The following is an 18300-nucleotide window of genomic DNA, read 5'->3' as shown; positions in this document are numbered from 1 at the left end:
GACAGATGGTTTTTAACTGAATCTCATCCATCTGTCAGACTTCTTCTCATCCTTCCAGATGGGTGGAAAGATCCTAACCTGACTCCCCTGGCATTTTGTCATATTACTTAGTTCACCATATATAGAACTTTTACAAGTCTTTCTCTCCCATCATGGACTGTGACTTATTTACTTTCATCTTTCATTTCTGATGTAGTGACAATTCAGTAAATGACGAATGCGTGAATCTGTTGTACCTCTTTGATTCTGTTCCTGTGGCTTATATTATCTCCTGACTTAACTGAAAACTAGCTACTGGACTGGACAGTTGACTTGGATCTTTTTTTGTGAGGAGACTAACAGTCCTCATTATGTTTAATTTTATTCCCCAACAGAAGGTAATAAATTCAAATTGTAACATTACAATAAAACATTTAATTATTCAGGAGCAGGGCAAGACACATTATAATTAGCTCCCTCTTATGCGTCCTCATATAAGTGGTAATAGATGCCGTTGAGTAGCCCAGGCAGTCTTAAGCTAAAGATTTGGCATGAGATCTCAACCTCTCTGTCACCTTGGAAAATGTCCCCGCCACATGGAGCTGGCCTTGGGTTGTGAGCAGGTGATGACTTGAGGTTTGGTGTTCCTGATTCACTCTCCGTCCAGCGGATCTCCTCCGAGTGCCAGCTGTGTTAGAGTTCTGGGCCTTGTGGTGTCAACAGTGCATACGTAGGGTAAATGCTTCCCCTCATGGAACTTACCTGAGGACTGGAACAAAATCCGCACTTCTCTCAGCCTTAAAGCTCTCCATGCGCTGTCCCCAGCCTGCTTCGCAGACTGCATCCCATGCCACCTTCCTCCTTGCTCTCTGTGCTCCTGCCTTTTGCTGTTTCTCAAACCTGCCAAACTCCTTCCTACTTCACGTGCTCTGCATTTGCTCTTCCGCCTGTCTAGAATTCGGTTCCCCCCAGATGTCCGTGTGACTGGTTCCTTCTCATCATTAAGTTCTCTGATTAAGAGACCCCTGTCCTGACCACTTTTTTCTAAAAAAGCTCACCCAAGCCCAGTTACTCTTAAATATTCTTTTTTCAGTTTTAGTTTTACTGCAGTATAGTTGATTTATAATGTTGTGTTAGTTTCCGGTGTACAGCAAAGTGAGTCAGTTATACATATACATATATTCATTCTTTTTTAGATTCTATTCCCATGTAGGTCACTACAGAGTATTGAGTAGAGTTCCCTGTGCTATACAGTAGGTTCTTATTAGTCAAAATCCGCACTTCTCTCAGCCTTAAAGCTCTCCATGCGCTGTCCCCAGCCTGCTTCGCAGACTGCATCCCATGCCACCTTCCTCCTTGCTCTCTGTGCTCCTGCCTTTTGCTGTTCCTCAAAAGTGCCAGACTCCTTCCTACTTCACGTGTTATGCATTTGCTCTTCCGCCTGTCTACAATTCGGTTCCCCCCAGATGTCCGTGTGACTGGTTCCTTCTCATCATTAAGTTCTCTGATTAAGAGACCCCTGTCCTGACCACTTTTTTCTAAAAAAGCTCACCCAAGCCCAGTTACTCTTAAGTATTCTTTTTTCAGTTTTAGTTTTACTGCAGTATAGTTGATTTATAATGTTGTGTTAGTTTCCGGTGTACAGCAAAGTGAGTCAGTTATACATATACATATATTCATTCTTTTTTAGATTCTCATATAGGTTATCACAGAATATTGAGTCAAGTTCCCTATGCTATACAGTAGGTCCTTGTTGGTTATCTGTCTTATATATAGTTGTGTGTGTGTGTGTGTGTGTCTGTGTGTGTCTGTGTGTGTGTGTGTTCATCCCAAGCTCCTGACTTATCCCTCCCTGCCACGTTTCCCCTTTGGTAACCATAAGTTTGTTTTCAATATCTGTAAGTCTGTTTCTGTTTTGTAAATAAGGTCATTTGTATCTTTTTAAAAAAAATGTGATGCCATATATGAGTAATATCATATATTTGTCTTTTTCTGTCTGACTTACTTCACCTAGTATGATAATCTCTAGGTCCATCCACATTGCTGAAAATGGCATTATTTCATTCTTTTTTATGGCCGAGTAATATTCCATTGTATCTATGTACCACATCTTCTTTATCCATTCCTCTGGTGATGGACATTTCGGTTGCTTCCATGTCTTGGCTTTTATAAATAGTGCTCCAGTGAACATTGGGATGCATGTATCCTTTCGGATTATGGTTTTCTCTGGATATGCCCAGGAATGGGATTGCTTGATCATAGGTAGTTCTATTTTTAATTTTTTAAGGAACCTCCATACTGTTCTCCATAGCGGTTGTGCCAATTTACATTCCCACCAACAGTGCAAGAGGGTCCCCTTTTCTCCACACCGTCTCCAGCATTTGTTGTTTGTAGACTTTTTGATGATAGCCATCCTGACCCATGTGAGGTGATACCTAATTGTCGTTTTGATTTGCGTTTCTCTGATAATTAGTGATGTTGAGCATCTTTTTGTGTGCTTTTTGGCCCTCTGTAGGTCTTCTTTGGAGAAATGTCTATTTAGATCTTCTGCCTATTTTTTAATTGGGTTGTTTGTTTTTTTGACATAGAGCTGCGTGAGACGTTTGTATATCTTGGAGATTAATCCCTTGTTGGTCTCTTTGTTTGAAAATATTTTCTCCTATTCTGTGGGTTGTCTTTTCATTTTGTTTATGCTTTCTTTTGCTGTGTAGATGCTTTTAAGTTTAATTAGGCCCCATTTGTTTATTTTTGTTTTTATTTTCATTACCCTAGGACAGCGGTCCCAACCTTTTTGGCACCAGGGATTGGTTTCAAGGAAGACAATTTTTCTATGGACCAGGGCAGGGGGGATGGTTTTGGGATGATTCAAGCGCATTACATTAATTTGCACTTTATTTCTATTATTATTACATTGTAATATATAATGAAATAATTATACAACTCACCATAATGCAGAATCAGTGGGAGCCCTGAGCTTGTTTTCACTTGCCACTCACTGATAGGGCCGTAAATACAGATGAAGCTTCGCTTACTCGCCCGACGCTCACCTCCTGCTGTGTGGCCTGGTTCCTAACTGAGATGAGTCTGCAAGCAATTGATTTGTTATGGTCTCCATGCAGTCAAACCTCTCTGCTAATGATAATCTGTATTTGCAGCTGTTCCCCAGTGCTAGCATCACTGCCTCAGTTCCACCTCAGATCATCAGGCATTAGATTTTCATAAGGAGCATGCAATCTAGATCCCTCACATGCGCAGTTCACAGTAGGGTTCATGCTCCTATGAGAATCCAATGCTGCCGCTGATCTGACAGGAGGCGGAGCTCAGGCGGTAACGTGAGCAATGGGGAGTGGCCGTAAATACAGACGAAGCTTCGCTTACTCGCCCGACGCTCACCTCCTGCTGTGTGGCCTGGTTCCTAACAGGCCATGGACTGTCCGGGGGTTGGGGACCCCTGCTCTAGGATGTGGATCAAAAAAGATATTGCTGCGATTTATGTCAGAGTGTTCTGCCTATGTTTTCCTCTAAGAGTTCTATAGTGTACAGCCTCACATTTAGGGCTTTGATCCATTTTGAGTTTATTTTTTTGTACGGTGTTAGAGAATGTTCTAATTTCATTCTTTTATGTGTAGCTGTCTAGTTTTCCCAGCACCACTTATTGAAGAGACTGTCTTTTCTCCATTGTATATTCTTGCCTCCTTTGTTGTAGATTAATTGACCATTGGTGCGTGAGTTTATTTCTGGACTTTCTGTCCTGTTCCATTGATTTGTATTTCTGTTTTTGTGCTGGTACCATACTGTTTTGATTACTGTAGCTTTATAGTATTGTCTGAAGCCAGGGAGTCGGATTCCTCCAGCTCCATTTCTCTTTCTCAGGATAGCTTTGGTTATTTGGGGTCTTTTGTGTCTCCATATAAATTAAAAAGTTTTTTGTTCTAGTTCTGTGAAAAATGCCATTGGTAATTTGATAGGGATTGCATTGAATCTGTAGATTGCCTTGGGTAGTATAGTCATTTTGACAATATTGATTCTTCCAATCTAACTTTGATCTTATATGAATTTACCAAAAGGGTTTGAGGAGATTAAGCTACAGAGGAGGACTGACATAAAGAACACAGATAGAGGTGATAATTGTTTGTACATGGTAACCTCTGCTGGTTTGTTAACTTTTTCTCTTGAAGGATGAGGCAATCACACGTCCTACAGCTATTGAAACAGTGAGAAATGTAAAAATTTTGAACTTGGTTAGTGATTAGGCTTGAAATACACTCCCTAGCTCCCCTGACCTCCTTTAAATATCAGGATCATTACCTTGAATATGTTCTTTGAGGACAGCTGCCTTGGACAGGGATGTTTGAGGCACTTGGAGGCCACAGAGGCAATCACCTACTTAGCATGCACTAGTCAGCCTTTGTGAAACATCACCCCTGATGCTGGTTGCTTATCTTTTATGGAACAGCTTGCAAATCCTAATTGTTTTAAACTGCCTCTGAGGAAAAGAGGCTTGAGAATCAATAAATTACAGCTCTCATACATACAAATGTGCATCATTATAATGAAGACAATCTGATGGCTCTTTAGGTCAGATAAAAAAGGGGTGGACTTGAGTTTGTAAAGACTCACTGCAAGTCCTCTTATTAAAGGGTTGGAATTACAGGGCTGAATGCAGTTTTCCTCTCTTGCAGTGTTCAGGTTTGCGTATGGGCATTTATTTGTTTTTGATGGGTAGATCCTCAGTGGGAGAGAATTGATGAAGGGTTCATTACTTGCTCTGGTGGCCGTATGTCTTCATTATAAGGTTCATTAAGGCAGAAACAACAATATTTATGCCTTTAAATACTGATGTGTTGGGAGCAGCTAAATAAACTATTCTAAGAATTGTACCATCTGTTTTCAGACCCAGAGCTTTCTCTAAGTCTCTGAGACTTTCACCCAAGGTCACCCATCTTAGTCCTCTAAGAAGCTCAGCATCTGAAAAGCAGACAGTGTAAATAGTACTGCTTTCCCATCAATGGTAAATTTTGTTGGTACCAGTAGGTGGTAGTAAGCTGCAGAGAGTATTTACTGCTTTTTCTCCAGTTAAAGGAAATACCTTTCTCACATTTAACCAGGATTTAGGTGATTCAGTTTCTTTACATTGTTCTTTAAGAGTTCTTTAATCATTCTTCAAATTTAGCAGTTCTTTCTTTTCTTTTGTCAAAAACATCATGCTGAAATTTCTTATGGTAATAAGAATGAATTCCTAATCCAGCTGAACTTTTTTCTTTTAAGTCTTTAAAAATAATGATGAAGATTTTTCTTGAGCATATAGGTGTTTTTCTACTAGTCTTAATAATTCTTTGGAATTCAAATTGTAGTAGTGATTAAATATCATTCATGAACCACTTTAAATTTGTTTTCCAAAGCAGAATTTGATTGCATAAGCCATTCCAGTACACATTAATATATTTTCACATAGTCCTTCAATTATTAAGTTCATTCCAGTATTTAGGATATTTAAGAGAATCAGTTTTGAATCTAATGACTGTCGTTCAACAAAATTGCAAAGAAAGTATCATACATAATTTTTTAAAAATCATTCTTTTAGCTCACAAACTCATGATAAATGGTTTCTTTGGCCAGCCAGTACTCTTAAGTGTGAAACATTAGAGATTGGCATTGAAATCCTAATTCTTTAGCTCATCAGTTGGTGAGAACTGGTGACATGACCCTACCTAGATAGATGTTAGGGGACTAGGAAGAATGGTCAGGTAAGTTGCCAGGAAGGAAAAGGAAACAGCTGCTAGGAAAAAGGGGGTTCTGAATGTATAGCTTTTATTTAAACACATTTTCCAGGTTGTCAACTTGTTATTAATCTGCTATCTCTGAAGGGGATCTTTATATTTGTTTTTCTTTCTTTTAACTATATATTATATTTTTCTTTCTGATTATTCAATCATTGTAGAAAATTCAGGAAGGATAGGAATGTTTAAAATATAGAAAGCGGCTGTAAACTCTACATGGTAAATATATATACTTTTATTTTCTTCGCCTTTTGTCATCATCCTTTCCTGCTCCTCTAAATTGGTATGTGGGTAATTTGTATTCACATACAGACATCATATAATGTTTGTTACAGAATTGGGATTCATACTTTTATCCCTTGCATTGCTGTTCAGTGTCTCCAGAAACAGGATTTTACTGTCTGTGTACTGTTCTATTACCTGTATGTACTGTGTTTTAACCATTCTCTTATAATTTGAAATATAAGTTGTTTTAATTTCCCCTGTATTATCACTTCTCAGTAAATATTCTTATGTATAAATTTCTATATGTATTTCAGATGATTTTGTTAGGGGAAATTTTGGAAGTGTAGTTGGTAGGTTAAATGTACAAACTGCTGACATAACAGACAATTTATATCAACTTACACATATCCAGTGGGAGAGGATAGGAATGTTCCTTCCCCTACAACCTGGCTAACATAGACATAATTATTTAAAGGAAAACAAGTTAATGGGCTAGAAAAGCATCTCACTGATAATTTATATTTCTTAGGTTATTAGATAGAACAGTTTTTCATGGCCATGCATATTTGTTTTTTTATGTGACTGCTCAGTATGCTTTTATCAACATGGAATGAATCTAATACTTTGGGTATGATTTCACTGGGGAGAAGATTTTCAGAGGCCTGAAAACCTTATTTTCATTAATGCCACTGATATTAGGATAAACAGTACTTTTTTTTTTTTTTTTTTTTTTTTTTTTTTTTGTGGTATGCGGGCCTCCCTTTGCTGCGGCCTCTCCCGTTGCGGAGCACAGGCTCCGGACGCGCAGGCCCAGGGGCCATGGCTCACAGGCCCAGCCGCTCCGCGGCACGTGGGATCCTCCCAGACCGGGGCGCGAACCCGGCTCCCCTGCATCGGCAGGCGGACGCGCAACCACTGCGCCACCAGGGAAGCCCCAACAGTACTTTTTTAAAACTAATTTTTTACTTGTAGTATAAAATAGTACGTTCTTAATGGTCAGTGAAGAGTGTATAATTGGCACTTACTGTTTTGTGCTTTTCTTCTTAGTTATCTTAAGGGGCTCTTGGGAACTATCTTCATGGGCCAACTCTAGTGGCCACTCCTTTCTCATTTGTTTCTTTTTTCCTCCATCAACTCCATGTCTGGGGAGTGGAGGTGTTGGCTGACTGGCATCTTTTGGTAAGATTGGACCTCTGCCACCATATCTGCCTTCTGCTTTGTGACATTTAGGGTCAGGTGCTCTCTCTGTTACCTATGAGAGGCGTGTTTGACCTTTTGACTTGTCAGTAATAGTTTTAGAAAGTGCTAAGTTTTTATCAACAATGAAATACTAATCTAATTTCTATTTTTTATTATAATCAGATTCTTTAATGTCTTTAAAGTCCTTCAACCCTTATGACACGTAATTGAAGTCCTTTCATAGCTATAAAAGTGAATGTTTCATAAGCTATTAAAAAAAACATGCAAAATTCTCAGATATATCTCACCTTAAAATCTTGATATTTCTACAGGAGTTCCATCAGGTGCAGGAGTCTGAACATCTTTTATTGCTCAAAGTAATTGAAATTAAAAGCTGAAGACTTTGTGTATGAATTAGTGAAATTCATGCTGGAAAGTGTGATTTTTTTCTTATTAAAAGTATGTAATCCTTAATAGGGGTGAGAGGTTTTTTTTTTTTAATGTGACAATTACAAATAATTTAGTTAATGCTGTTGTTAATTTTGTGTAATGCTGCTAAGATTTTCTGTTTTAAATTCACATATTCCATGTCTTTACTTGCTAATATTTATCAATTGATTATAATGTGTTTTCCATTAAGAAAGACTGCAAGATACATATACCTGTGGTAAAAGTATAGAAGTGTGGTGTGGAAAGTTAAACACAAAATCATTCTGGTAGTTATCGCAGCGGAGGTGGGGCAGGAGTAGTACTGGGTGGAGTGTAGTGTGCGAGGGTACTAAGATTTTATTTATAGTGTTCTAAATATTTTATTAAAAATATTAGAAGCACAAGTGTCAGAATGGGAAATAACAATATTAAGAATATATTCTTGGGGCTTCCCTGGTGGCGCAGTGGTTGAGAGCCTGCCTGCCGATGCAGGGGACATGGGTTTGTGCCCCGGTCCGGGAAGACCCCACATGCCGCGGAGGTGGCGCAGTGGTTGAGAGCCTGCCTGCCGATGCAGGGGACATGGGTTTGTGCCCCGGTCCGGGAAGACCCCACATGCCGTGGGCCCGTGAGCCATGGCCGCTGAGCCTGCGCGTCCAGAGCCTGTGCTGCGGAAGGGAGAGACCACAACAGTGAGAGGCCCGTGTACCGAAAAAAAAAAAAAAAAGAATATATTCTTAAAAATAATAGGGAAATAAGGTGATAGAAATAGAATAAAGAAGACAGAAATAGAAAAGAATAATAATAACATTCTAGGTAGTAGATACATGCATGCTTGTTATATTAGTCTCTGTACTATTTTATATTTTAAATATTTTCCCAAATTTTAAAAATAACCATAAAATTTTCAGTTATCACTGTTTGTAGTCAAATTGAAACTCAGACTGTCTGCTCATTAGATGAGTCTGATACACCATTTATGTCCACTGAAGTTGTGTGTAGATAACTGATTATTATTAAAAGTTTGGTACTCAAAAAAATCAGGTTGTCTCATAGATGGTTATCTTGTTTCCTGCTCTTACCAGTAGCCATTATAGTTAACATCCGGTTTTCAATGTTACCTTTTTATTCTGTGTGGTGGTATCCTAACTCCAATTTAGTTTCCAGAATTTTGACTTATTAAAATGAAGCTCATTATACTTTTAGATACAAAATTTTGACAGGTCCAGGCGTAATTAGTATTTTCCATCATACAAGAAGTAGAAGGAACAGGAAATAAAAACCCCTTTACCTTGAGGCCAGTGGTTTGATTTGTTTTCAAAGCTCTTTATTATATGCAGCATAGATATGTCACTTAGTTTTTTTCTTGGTGCCTAATACAGATTTCATATTGCTACTTGATTCCCAGCCTCCCTCATTTTGATATTTTTATGCTTAAATGAAATGAGAGGGGGTTGAAGAGGCTGTAGACAACATGTGAGCCATGGCCTGCTGCTGCCTTTAATGATTTTTACTAACTGTTAAGATTGTTCGTAAGTAGTGTTTAGGGGACAGCAGAGCAAAGTAGAATAAAGAGAATACTGAAGGTGGAGAAGCCTGGCTGAATCCTGGGTCTACATCCTTGGTCTGCTACTTAAAATCATTATATGGTGTTGGACTTGTTACTTAACAGCTCCCCCTCAGCATCCTCGATAGATTAGGGGATAACTGCCCATTTTAATAAGTTATTATGAGAATTAAGTTGGATTGTCTGTGTGAGCATCTATGTAGTACTTATCATTGTAGCAGGCTCTCAGAAAATGTTGATTTTTCCTGTTTTCACTAATGGAAAATGTTGGAAAGTACATTTACATAGAGCAAATGATTTTAGGTCATGTGGCATACATAGATTTATGGGTGTGCTCACATGAGTGCGCACAGGCATGCAAAGACAGACAGACAGACACACATACACCCGTGATTTCCTAAGTCTAAAGGTGAACTTTACATTTAAGATTTCTTCTTAAGTTTATTCTTTTGGATTTAAACAGTTGTGATCCTGCAAAATCGTAGCCAAACAATTGCTTCAGGCCTGTTTCTCGTTCGTGTTTTCTGACGTTAGAGAGCTACATCGTGGGCACTGTACCTTTGTACTTCTAGACAGGGGAAGGGGGCGAGAACCAGAGAAGAGAGGTGAGGAAGGAAGTTGAGAGGCCTGGGCAGAGGAGGGGCTCAAGTGTGACAGGTGTTTGCTAGCCCTGTCTCAGCCAGTTCGAAGAAGTTGGATGTTCTGTTGATTCTTTTCCTGGTGCTACAAGGACAGACTGTATTTCACTTTGAAAAACCTAAACTCACAGCAAGCTTCCTTGCTTATCTTTTTATTGAGTTTTATTTTATTTAATATTTTAAAAACATGACTACTTTCATTAAATGCTCGAGAATCTATACATATTTAGCAAATTCCCTGTATCTTGGCTTTAGATGTATGGTCATGTACTTTCCAGATGCATTCAGAATAAAGATCCAAAAATTTCAGAATATTCTTGATTGTTAAAGAGAGGTTTCATCATACTGTATTTAAAAGGCCAGAAAACTGGCCATATAGATTTTAGGAAGATTATAACGATTAATGTTAAAATAAAGATTATGTTAACCTTCTATTAAGCAGAAAATGAAATTATTGGAATACTAAAACTTTCACTTTTGATAATTGAATTTTCTCTGATGCTTCTTTGTTACAAATGTATTTCATTTCTTCAATTTCTATAAAAGGTATTCTGAAACTTGAGATCGTCTTGCGTGAAATAGTTTTCTTTTGCATTAGATTGAAAATCGAGATAAGGATGGGAGGAAAGCATATTTAGAGACTTTTCTACTGATGAGATTATATTCAGGATGTTTGGCTTTCTATTTTGGTGGAGATGTTGAAGATTCCATCTTCTCACACACTTGTTATTGTAGAGTTTGTACCTCTGTTACTGCATTTGTTTAATTCTACTATATTTTAAATTAAGGTATATGAGAGTGTTCACTGTACAGTGAATGGAATTCTTTTATTTTAGGTCATTCTGTGTGTGTTGTATTTTTGTTTAAAGATACACATGTTCTCATAGCTTAGTAGCATGGACATCAGACTAGGGCTTCCCTGGCAGTGCAGTAGTTAAGAATCCACCTGCCTATGAAGGGGACATGGGTTCGAGCCCTGGTCAGGGAAGATCCCACATGCCGCGGAGCAACTAAGCCCGCGCTCCACAACTACTGAGCCTGTGCTCTAGAGCCTGTGAGCCACAACCACTGAGCCTGTGCACCACAGCTACTGAAGCCTGTGCACCTAGAGCCCATGCTCTGCAACAAGAGAAGCCATCACAATGAGAAGCCTGCACACCGCAACAAAGAGTAGGTCCCGCTCGCTGCAACTAGAGAAAGGCTGTGCGCATCAACAAAGACCCAATGCAGCCAAAAATGTAAAATAAATAAATTATAGAAAAAAGAATGGACATCAGACTAATATTGAGACCTGCAGGTTCTAGCCTTAGAGAATATCTGTTTTTTTTTTTTCTTCATTGTAGAGATACCAGTCTATGTTTCTCATAAACCTTACAGTGTTGTTGGTAGAGTTATGTGAGATGCTGTATGTGAAAGAGCTTATAAAATTTAGGAGCATTGCACAAAACTAAGTGATTTTTATTATTTGGAGTTGTAAATGTCTGAGGAATTGCTCATAAACCAGAAAAAACAAAGGAGGGAGAATTACATGTGGAAGTGACTTGTGTTTTCAAGCTATATGTTAGAAATTATGATATGGCAAAGGGCTAATGTAATAAATACTTTAAAAGATCAAAAAGTAAATAGTTAAATTAATCTCTTATTTCTGTGCTCTTTACCATTTGATTGACCTTGACCTGGATTTATTTTTAAGGATTTTTGCACCTCAATGGCAGGATCCTCCAACGATTCAGACCACTTCCGCTCTCCTGACCGATTGGGTCGATGGGCTGCCAGTTCAATACACAGGGAAACTCGAAATCGTCCTACTGTGGATGTTACTGAGAAGGTCAACACTATAACAAGTACTTTACAGGTTAGTTTAGCAATGGTTGCACGTAATAGATTTTAACTAGGTTGAGCTAAGAAATGGTTTCGGTCAGTGTATTAGTTTTTTATGCCACGGTAACAAATTTGCACAAAACTAATGTCTAAAAAACCCAGAAATTTATTTTCTTCCAGTTCTGTAGGTCAGAATCTGACCCTGGTTTCATTGGACTAAAAGCAGGATGTCAGTAGGGCTGTATTCCTTTTTGGAGGCCCTAGGGAAATATCTGTTCCTTTTCCAGCTTCTAGAGGCTGCCCACATTCCTTGTTTTGTAGCCCCTTCCTTCCTCTTCAAAGCCAGGAAGGGTGGGTTGAGTACTTCTTACATCATATCACTCTGACTACTCTTCTGCTTCCCTCTTCCACTTTTAAGGATGCTTGTGATTGAGTCCACCCAATAATCCAGGATAATCTCCTCATCTCAAGGTCCTTAACTTAATCATAGTTGCAAAATCCCTTTTGCCATATAAGGAAACATATACATAGGTTTGAGGGATTAGGACTTGGACATCTTTGGGGGCATTATTCTGCCTAACACAGTCAGTAAAGATATTTGAAGTATATGCTAGGTTGTGGAAATGTTTTGGGATAAGGCAGTATTTCCAAATAATATACTGTGGGAGTGAAACCAATAGGAATTATTACCATAGTTTAGCTTCTTGTGGACATTTGCCTTTAGAGAAGTTGTTCATATTTTGGGTAGGTAAATTATTCATGGATGAATGATACTGAGATGCCATTTTTATTTAGAGGCTAATTTTTGGCAGTGGAAGTTTGAGTGGCAGCAGTTTATATTCCCTCTATAGGAAAGGGCTTTGGAAAAGAGGTGGAGGAAGGGCAAAAAGAAAACTCAGACTTTTTTTCCTACCCTTTAATCTCTTACTTCCGTTTTGCCTGGATAAACATGGATTTTGACTTTCAATTGCTTTGGGTTAGTATGCTTAGATAAGAAGAGGCTAATTTCTGGTGGAGAAACAATAATTTGATTTAAAACTCAGGAGCCTTTTTCTTTCTAAAACTTATTTAAATTAACATAATATTGGATTTTTGCAGTACAAATTCTTGGACTTTCCCACTACTGAAACATATTAGTAAGTATATATTTTTGAAAGAAATGCCTCCATTTACCTCTCAGGTGAAACCTAGCATATTTAGGTGGAAACCATTTTTATTGTCATTACAAACAAATTTTATAGCTAAAAGTTAAAGGATACTTTGCTTTCTTTTCTCTTAATGGAGTTCTTGAGGTAAAGTAATAATTGAAATAACATTGATCCTAATGATTTGCTTGTCATGAACACAATCGACTAGATTTTTCTCAGGATTTCTCTTCTATAAAGAGGGTCTGAATTAGTTGAGGTGCACAAATTGACGATGAGGATTCTTCTCCAATTTATGGTTTTGTTGCCAACTTATTATGGAACCTTGGATAAGGATTGAAATTTTGTGCTTCAGATTTCACACAAGTAAATTGCAGATGGATTTGAGTTTCTCTGTCAGTGCTGTTAATAAGATTTATTTGATATTTATGAAGTATATTGATACCCAACTTAATTATATAAATTGTACCTTTTGCAAACGGGTGACCTAGCTGTTTGATATGCCGCTAAGATTGATTGGGGAAAACATTGTTTGGAGCAATTAATAAAGTCCACTTTCTTTCTTTAGGACACCAGTCGGAACCTGCGGCAAGTCGACCAGATGCTTGGACAGTATCGAGAATATAGTAATGGACAGGCGGGGGCTATAGAACATGTAAGAATGTTTACAAATGTTTGCATTTTCTCTTACCCACCTTTTTGGAAATTTAGTTGTTGAGGAGTATGGATGTGAGATAAAGAACGTAACCACTGTGAATAGCTTTAGCTTTTCAACTGCTTTATTATTTTATAGTTTAAATTTAGCTTGTCAGATGGCTTGTGAGCTAGTTTATATAGATTAGATTCTATTGAATTTGAAAGCTTTACTTTTTTTTTTTTGGCTGCGCCACATGGCTTGTGCGATTTTAGTTCCCTGACTAGGGATTGAACCCTGGGCCCTCGGCAGTGAGAGTGTGGAGTCCTAACCACTGGACCACCAGGGAATTCCCTAAAATGAATATTTTTTTATTAATATTTTGCTAATTCTGTCTCTTATTTCCTTCTTTTGGAATTTGCTAACTCATCTTCTGTAAACTCTTAGAAAACCAATGAAATTTATTCCTTCATGTTTCTAATTATGAGTATACACTCTAATAAGATTAGTATTACATGTGTGCTATAATGATAGTTTTATATATATCTGTGCTGTACTGAGTTGTCACATAAGTCCCAAGTTTAATTGATTATTTGTTATTTTCTTTTTACAAAGCAGAAGTATAGTCATCATTTGCTTGTAATCGGAAGCTAATTGCTTGAGCACAGGGAACATATTTTCTCATAAGGTTTTTTACTACTTTCATTTAGAAAATAAACTTGGACTTTCTTGCATCTACCAAATTTTTATGATTTATGGTATATTTGCAGATGGGGCCATAGATTTTGTATATTTGGGTAGCTCATGAAATGGTTTAGATTTAACTACCTTGTTAATAATGGGAGTTAATTCTTTGCTCTTTAATTTATTTGTAAAAAATTAAAAACATTAACTGGTAGCAGAGAAAAACCTACCTTGTCAGGTTGAATATTAGATGAATTTCCCTTGAATTGAGCAATTGGGAAATAAAACTAAGTATTAAGTGAAACTTCTGTACAGGTAAGCTTTTAAAACACAGAATGTGTTCTCCTAGAATTGGTAGGCCTAGAATTGAATAATGCTGAGCTGTGGGGGAGTAGTTTTATACATGGGAAGTAGATAAGCTCAACAGGTATTTCTTTCCCATATGAGTTGTAAGTACCTAGACTGCAAAGCCACTCATTTAAAATAGGACACAGGAAAATAAGATTCTTTCCTTTTACTTTAGACTGTTCCTTGTGTGGTCTAGAGTCTTCCCCTTAGTTTCCTCAAATTCTTGTTCTGTTAAAGTAGTTGTCTCTCAATGATTTATGCTCCCAGCATGCCAGAGGGGGATGTCACTCATTGCCTTATATTACACTCCCTTGATAGAGCAATGATTTCCACCCTACCACCTGTAAGTAACGTGGGGGGGCACCTGCTGTAATCTATGGGAAGATGTGCAACTCAGAAAGAGTATTTCTCACAACAAGTGAATCTGATGGGCTGCTCAGTGAAAATTGCTTTCTTAGCATTAAAATACTTACTGTTACAAAATATAGCAGTAAAATGGGCATACCGAAAAAGGAGTGTATGTAATGTGCCAACTGTCATGTGATTTATCTGAATCTTTCTATTTCTATTCTTTAAGTCCTCTAAGTACATGATAGTATTAATCCTCTATTTTAAAAATTTTAATTATTGTGTGCTCTGTTTAGGGAGGGACCCTGGAGAGTGATTTGTTTGTTTGTTTCTTTCTTTTTGAGACTGTGCTCTAGCTCATGCAAGTTGTCTTGATGTAGAACCTGCTATTTTTTTTTCAACAGCCTGTAACAGACTAATCCATTTTCAAATTATTATTTTTATTATTATTTTATTGAGGTATAGATTTACAATTTGTTAGTTTCTGGTGTACAGCAAAGTGATTCAGTTATACACACATGCATATATATTTTAATATTCCTTTCCATTATGGTTTATTATAGGATATTGAATATAGTTCCCTGTGCTATAGAGTAGGACCTTGTTTATCTACTTTATATATAATAGTTTGTATCTGCTAATCTCAAATTCCTAATTTATCCCTCACCTACCCCCTTTCTCCTTTGGTAACCATAGTTTTCTATGTCTGTGAGTCTGTTTTGTAAATAAGTTCATTTGTATCATATTTTAGTTTCCACATATAAGTGATATCATATGATACTTGTCTTCCTCTTTCTGACTTACTTCACTTAGTATTATAATCTCTAGGTTCATCCAATGTTGCTGCAAATGGCATTATTTCAATTTTTATGGCTGAGTAGTATTCCATTGTATATATGTATGTACCACATCTTCTTAATCCATTCATCTGTTGATGGACATTTAGGTTGCTTCCATGTCTTGGCTATTGTAAATACTGCTGCTATGAACATAGGGGTGCATGCATCTTCTTGAATTAGAGTTTTTTCTGGATATATGCCCAGGAGTGGGATTGCTGGATCTTATGGCAATTCTATTTTTAGTTTTTTAAGGAACATCCATACCTTTTTCCATAGTGCTGCACCAGTTTACTTTCTCACCAACAGTGTAGGAGTGTTCCTTTTTCTTCACACCCTCATTAGCATTTATTATTTGCAGAGTTTTTAATGATGGCCATTCTGACTGGTGTGAGGTGATACTGCACTGCAGCTTTGATTTTCATCTCTCTAATAATTAGTGATGTTGAGCAACTTTTCATATGCCTATTGACCGTCTGTATGTCTTCTTTGGAGAAATGTCTATTTAGGTCTTTTGCCCATTTTTTGATTGGATTTTTTGTTGTTGCTGTTGTTATTGAGTTGTATGAGCTGTTTATTTTGGAAATTAATCCTTTGTCACATTGTTTGCAAATATTTTCTCCCATTCCGTAGGTTGTGTTTTCATTTTGTTTATGGTTTCCTTTGCTGTGCAAAAGCTTATAAATTTGATTAGGTCCCATTTATTTCTTTTTGCTTTTATTTCTGTTGCCATGGGAGACTGACCTAAGAAAACATTGCTACAATTTATGTTAGAGAATGTTTTGCCTATGTTCTTTTCTTGGAGTTTTATGGTGTCATGTCTTATATTTAAGTCTTTAAGCCATTTTGAGTTTATTTTTGTGTATGGTGTGAGGGAGTGTTCTAACTTCATTGATTTGCATGCGACTTTCCAGCTTTCCCAACACCACTTGCTGAAGAGACTGTCTTTTCTCCATCATGTATTCTTGCCTCCTTTGTTGTAGGTTAATTGACCGTCGGTATGTGGGTTTATTTCTGAGCTCTCTATCCTGTTTCATTGATCTATATATCTGTTTTTGTGCCAATACCATGCTGTTTGGATTACTGTAGCTTTTTGTAGTATTGTCTGAAGTTTGGGAGGGTTATGCCTCCAGCTTTGTTCTTTTTCCTCAGGATAGCTTTGGCAATTCTGCATCTTTGATGGTTCCATGTAAATTTTAGGATTTTTTGTTGTAGTTCTGTGAAAAATGTCATGGGTATTTTGATGGGGTTTGCATTAAATCTGTAGATTGCTTTGGGCTGTATTACCATTTTAACGATATTAATTCTTCCAATCTAAGAACATGGGATATCTTTCCATTTCTTTGAGTCATCTTCAGTTCCTTTTATCAATGTTTTATAGTTCTCAGCATATAAGTCTTTCAAAACCTCTTTGGTTAGGTTTATTCCTAAGTACTTTTTTTGTTTTTGCATGCAATTTTAAAAGGGTTTGTTTGTTTACATGCCTTTTCTGATATTTCATTATTAGTGCAAAGAAATGCAACAGATTTCTGTATGCTAACCTTGTATCCTGCTACCTTGCTGAATTCGTTTATCAGTTCTAGTAGTTTTTGTGTTGTGTCTTTAGGGTTTTCTGTATATAGTATCATGTTATCTGCGTATAATGACAATTTTACCTCTTCGCTTCCAGTTTGGATACCTTTTACTTCTTTTTCTTGTCTGGCTGCTGTGGCTAGGACTTCCAATACTATGTTGAATAGGAGGGGTGAGAGGGCATCCTTGTCGTGTTCCAGATTTTAGTGGGAAGGCTTTCAGCTTTTCACCGTTGAGTATTACGTTGGCTGTGGGTTTGTCATAAATAGCTTTCATTATTATGAGATATGTTCCCCCTATACCCACTTTGGTAAGAGTTTTTATCATGAATGGATATTGAATTTTGGTTAATCCATTTTAATCAGTGTTCAACTGTTAAAAAAAATTTCTCCATGTTAAATATCCATTGCCTAATTGAAATTAGCATTTCTCTTTTAAAATATTTCCTAGGAAATGGGATCAGCCATTCTGCTCTAGGGAAGGCAAGAACTTTTATTATTTTTATTTATTTATTTATTTATTTATTTTAAAAATTTTTGAATTTTATTTTATTTATTTTTTTATACAGCAGGTTCTTATTAGTCATCCATTTTATACACATCAGTGTATACATGTCAATACCAATTGCCCAATTCATCACACCCCCACCCCCACCCCCTGCAGCTTTCCCCCCTTGGTGTCCATACGTTTGTTCTCTACATCTGTATCATATGGTAATTCTATTTTAGGTTTTTAAGGAACCTCCATACTGTTCTCCATAGTGGCTGTATCAGTTTACATTCCCACCAACATTGCAAGAGGGTTCCCTTTTCTCCACACCCTCTCCAGCATTTGTTGTTTGTAGATTTTCTGATGAAGCCCATTCTAACTGGAGTGAGGTGATACCTAACTGTCGTTTTGATTTGCATTTCTCTAATAATTAGTGATGTTAAGCAGCTTCTCATGGACTTCTTGGCCATCTGTATATCTTCTTTGGAGAAATGTCTATTTAGGTCTTCTGCCCATTTTTGGATTGGGTTGTTTGTTTTTTTAATATTGAGCTGCATGAGCTGTTTATATATTTTGGAGATTAATCCTTTGTCCACTGATTCGTTTGCAAATATTTTCTCCCATTC

General features: G+C 37.2%; 1 protein-coding gene across 6 annotated transcripts in view; it reads left to right on the top strand.

Moving 5' to 3' along the window:
* CEP128 (centrosomal protein 128) overlaps positions 1 to 18300 on the top strand; it is a 455483-nt gene that overhangs the window by 15343 nt on the left and 421840 nt on the right. For all 6 annotated transcript variants that reach the window (XM_055088664.1, XM_055088663.1, XM_055088662.1 and 3 more), the window contains 2 exons: positions 11491 to 11652; positions 13332 to 13418. In XM_055088664.1, coding sequence (XP_054944639.1) covers positions 11506 to 11652; positions 13332 to 13418 — 234 coding nt within the window. In that variant the 5' untranslated portion in view covers positions 11491 to 11505. The remainder of the gene's footprint in view (positions 1 to 11490; positions 11653 to 13331; positions 13419 to 18300) is intronic.

The sequence above is a fragment of the Physeter macrocephalus genome, chromosome 11 (assembly GCF_002837175.3).
Source record: "Physeter macrocephalus isolate SW-GA chromosome 11, ASM283717v5, whole genome shotgun sequence".
Lineage (NCBI taxonomy): Eukaryota > Metazoa > Chordata > Mammalia > Artiodactyla > Physeteridae > Physeter > Physeter macrocephalus.
This window is presented reverse-complemented; position numbering and strand designations above follow the sequence as displayed.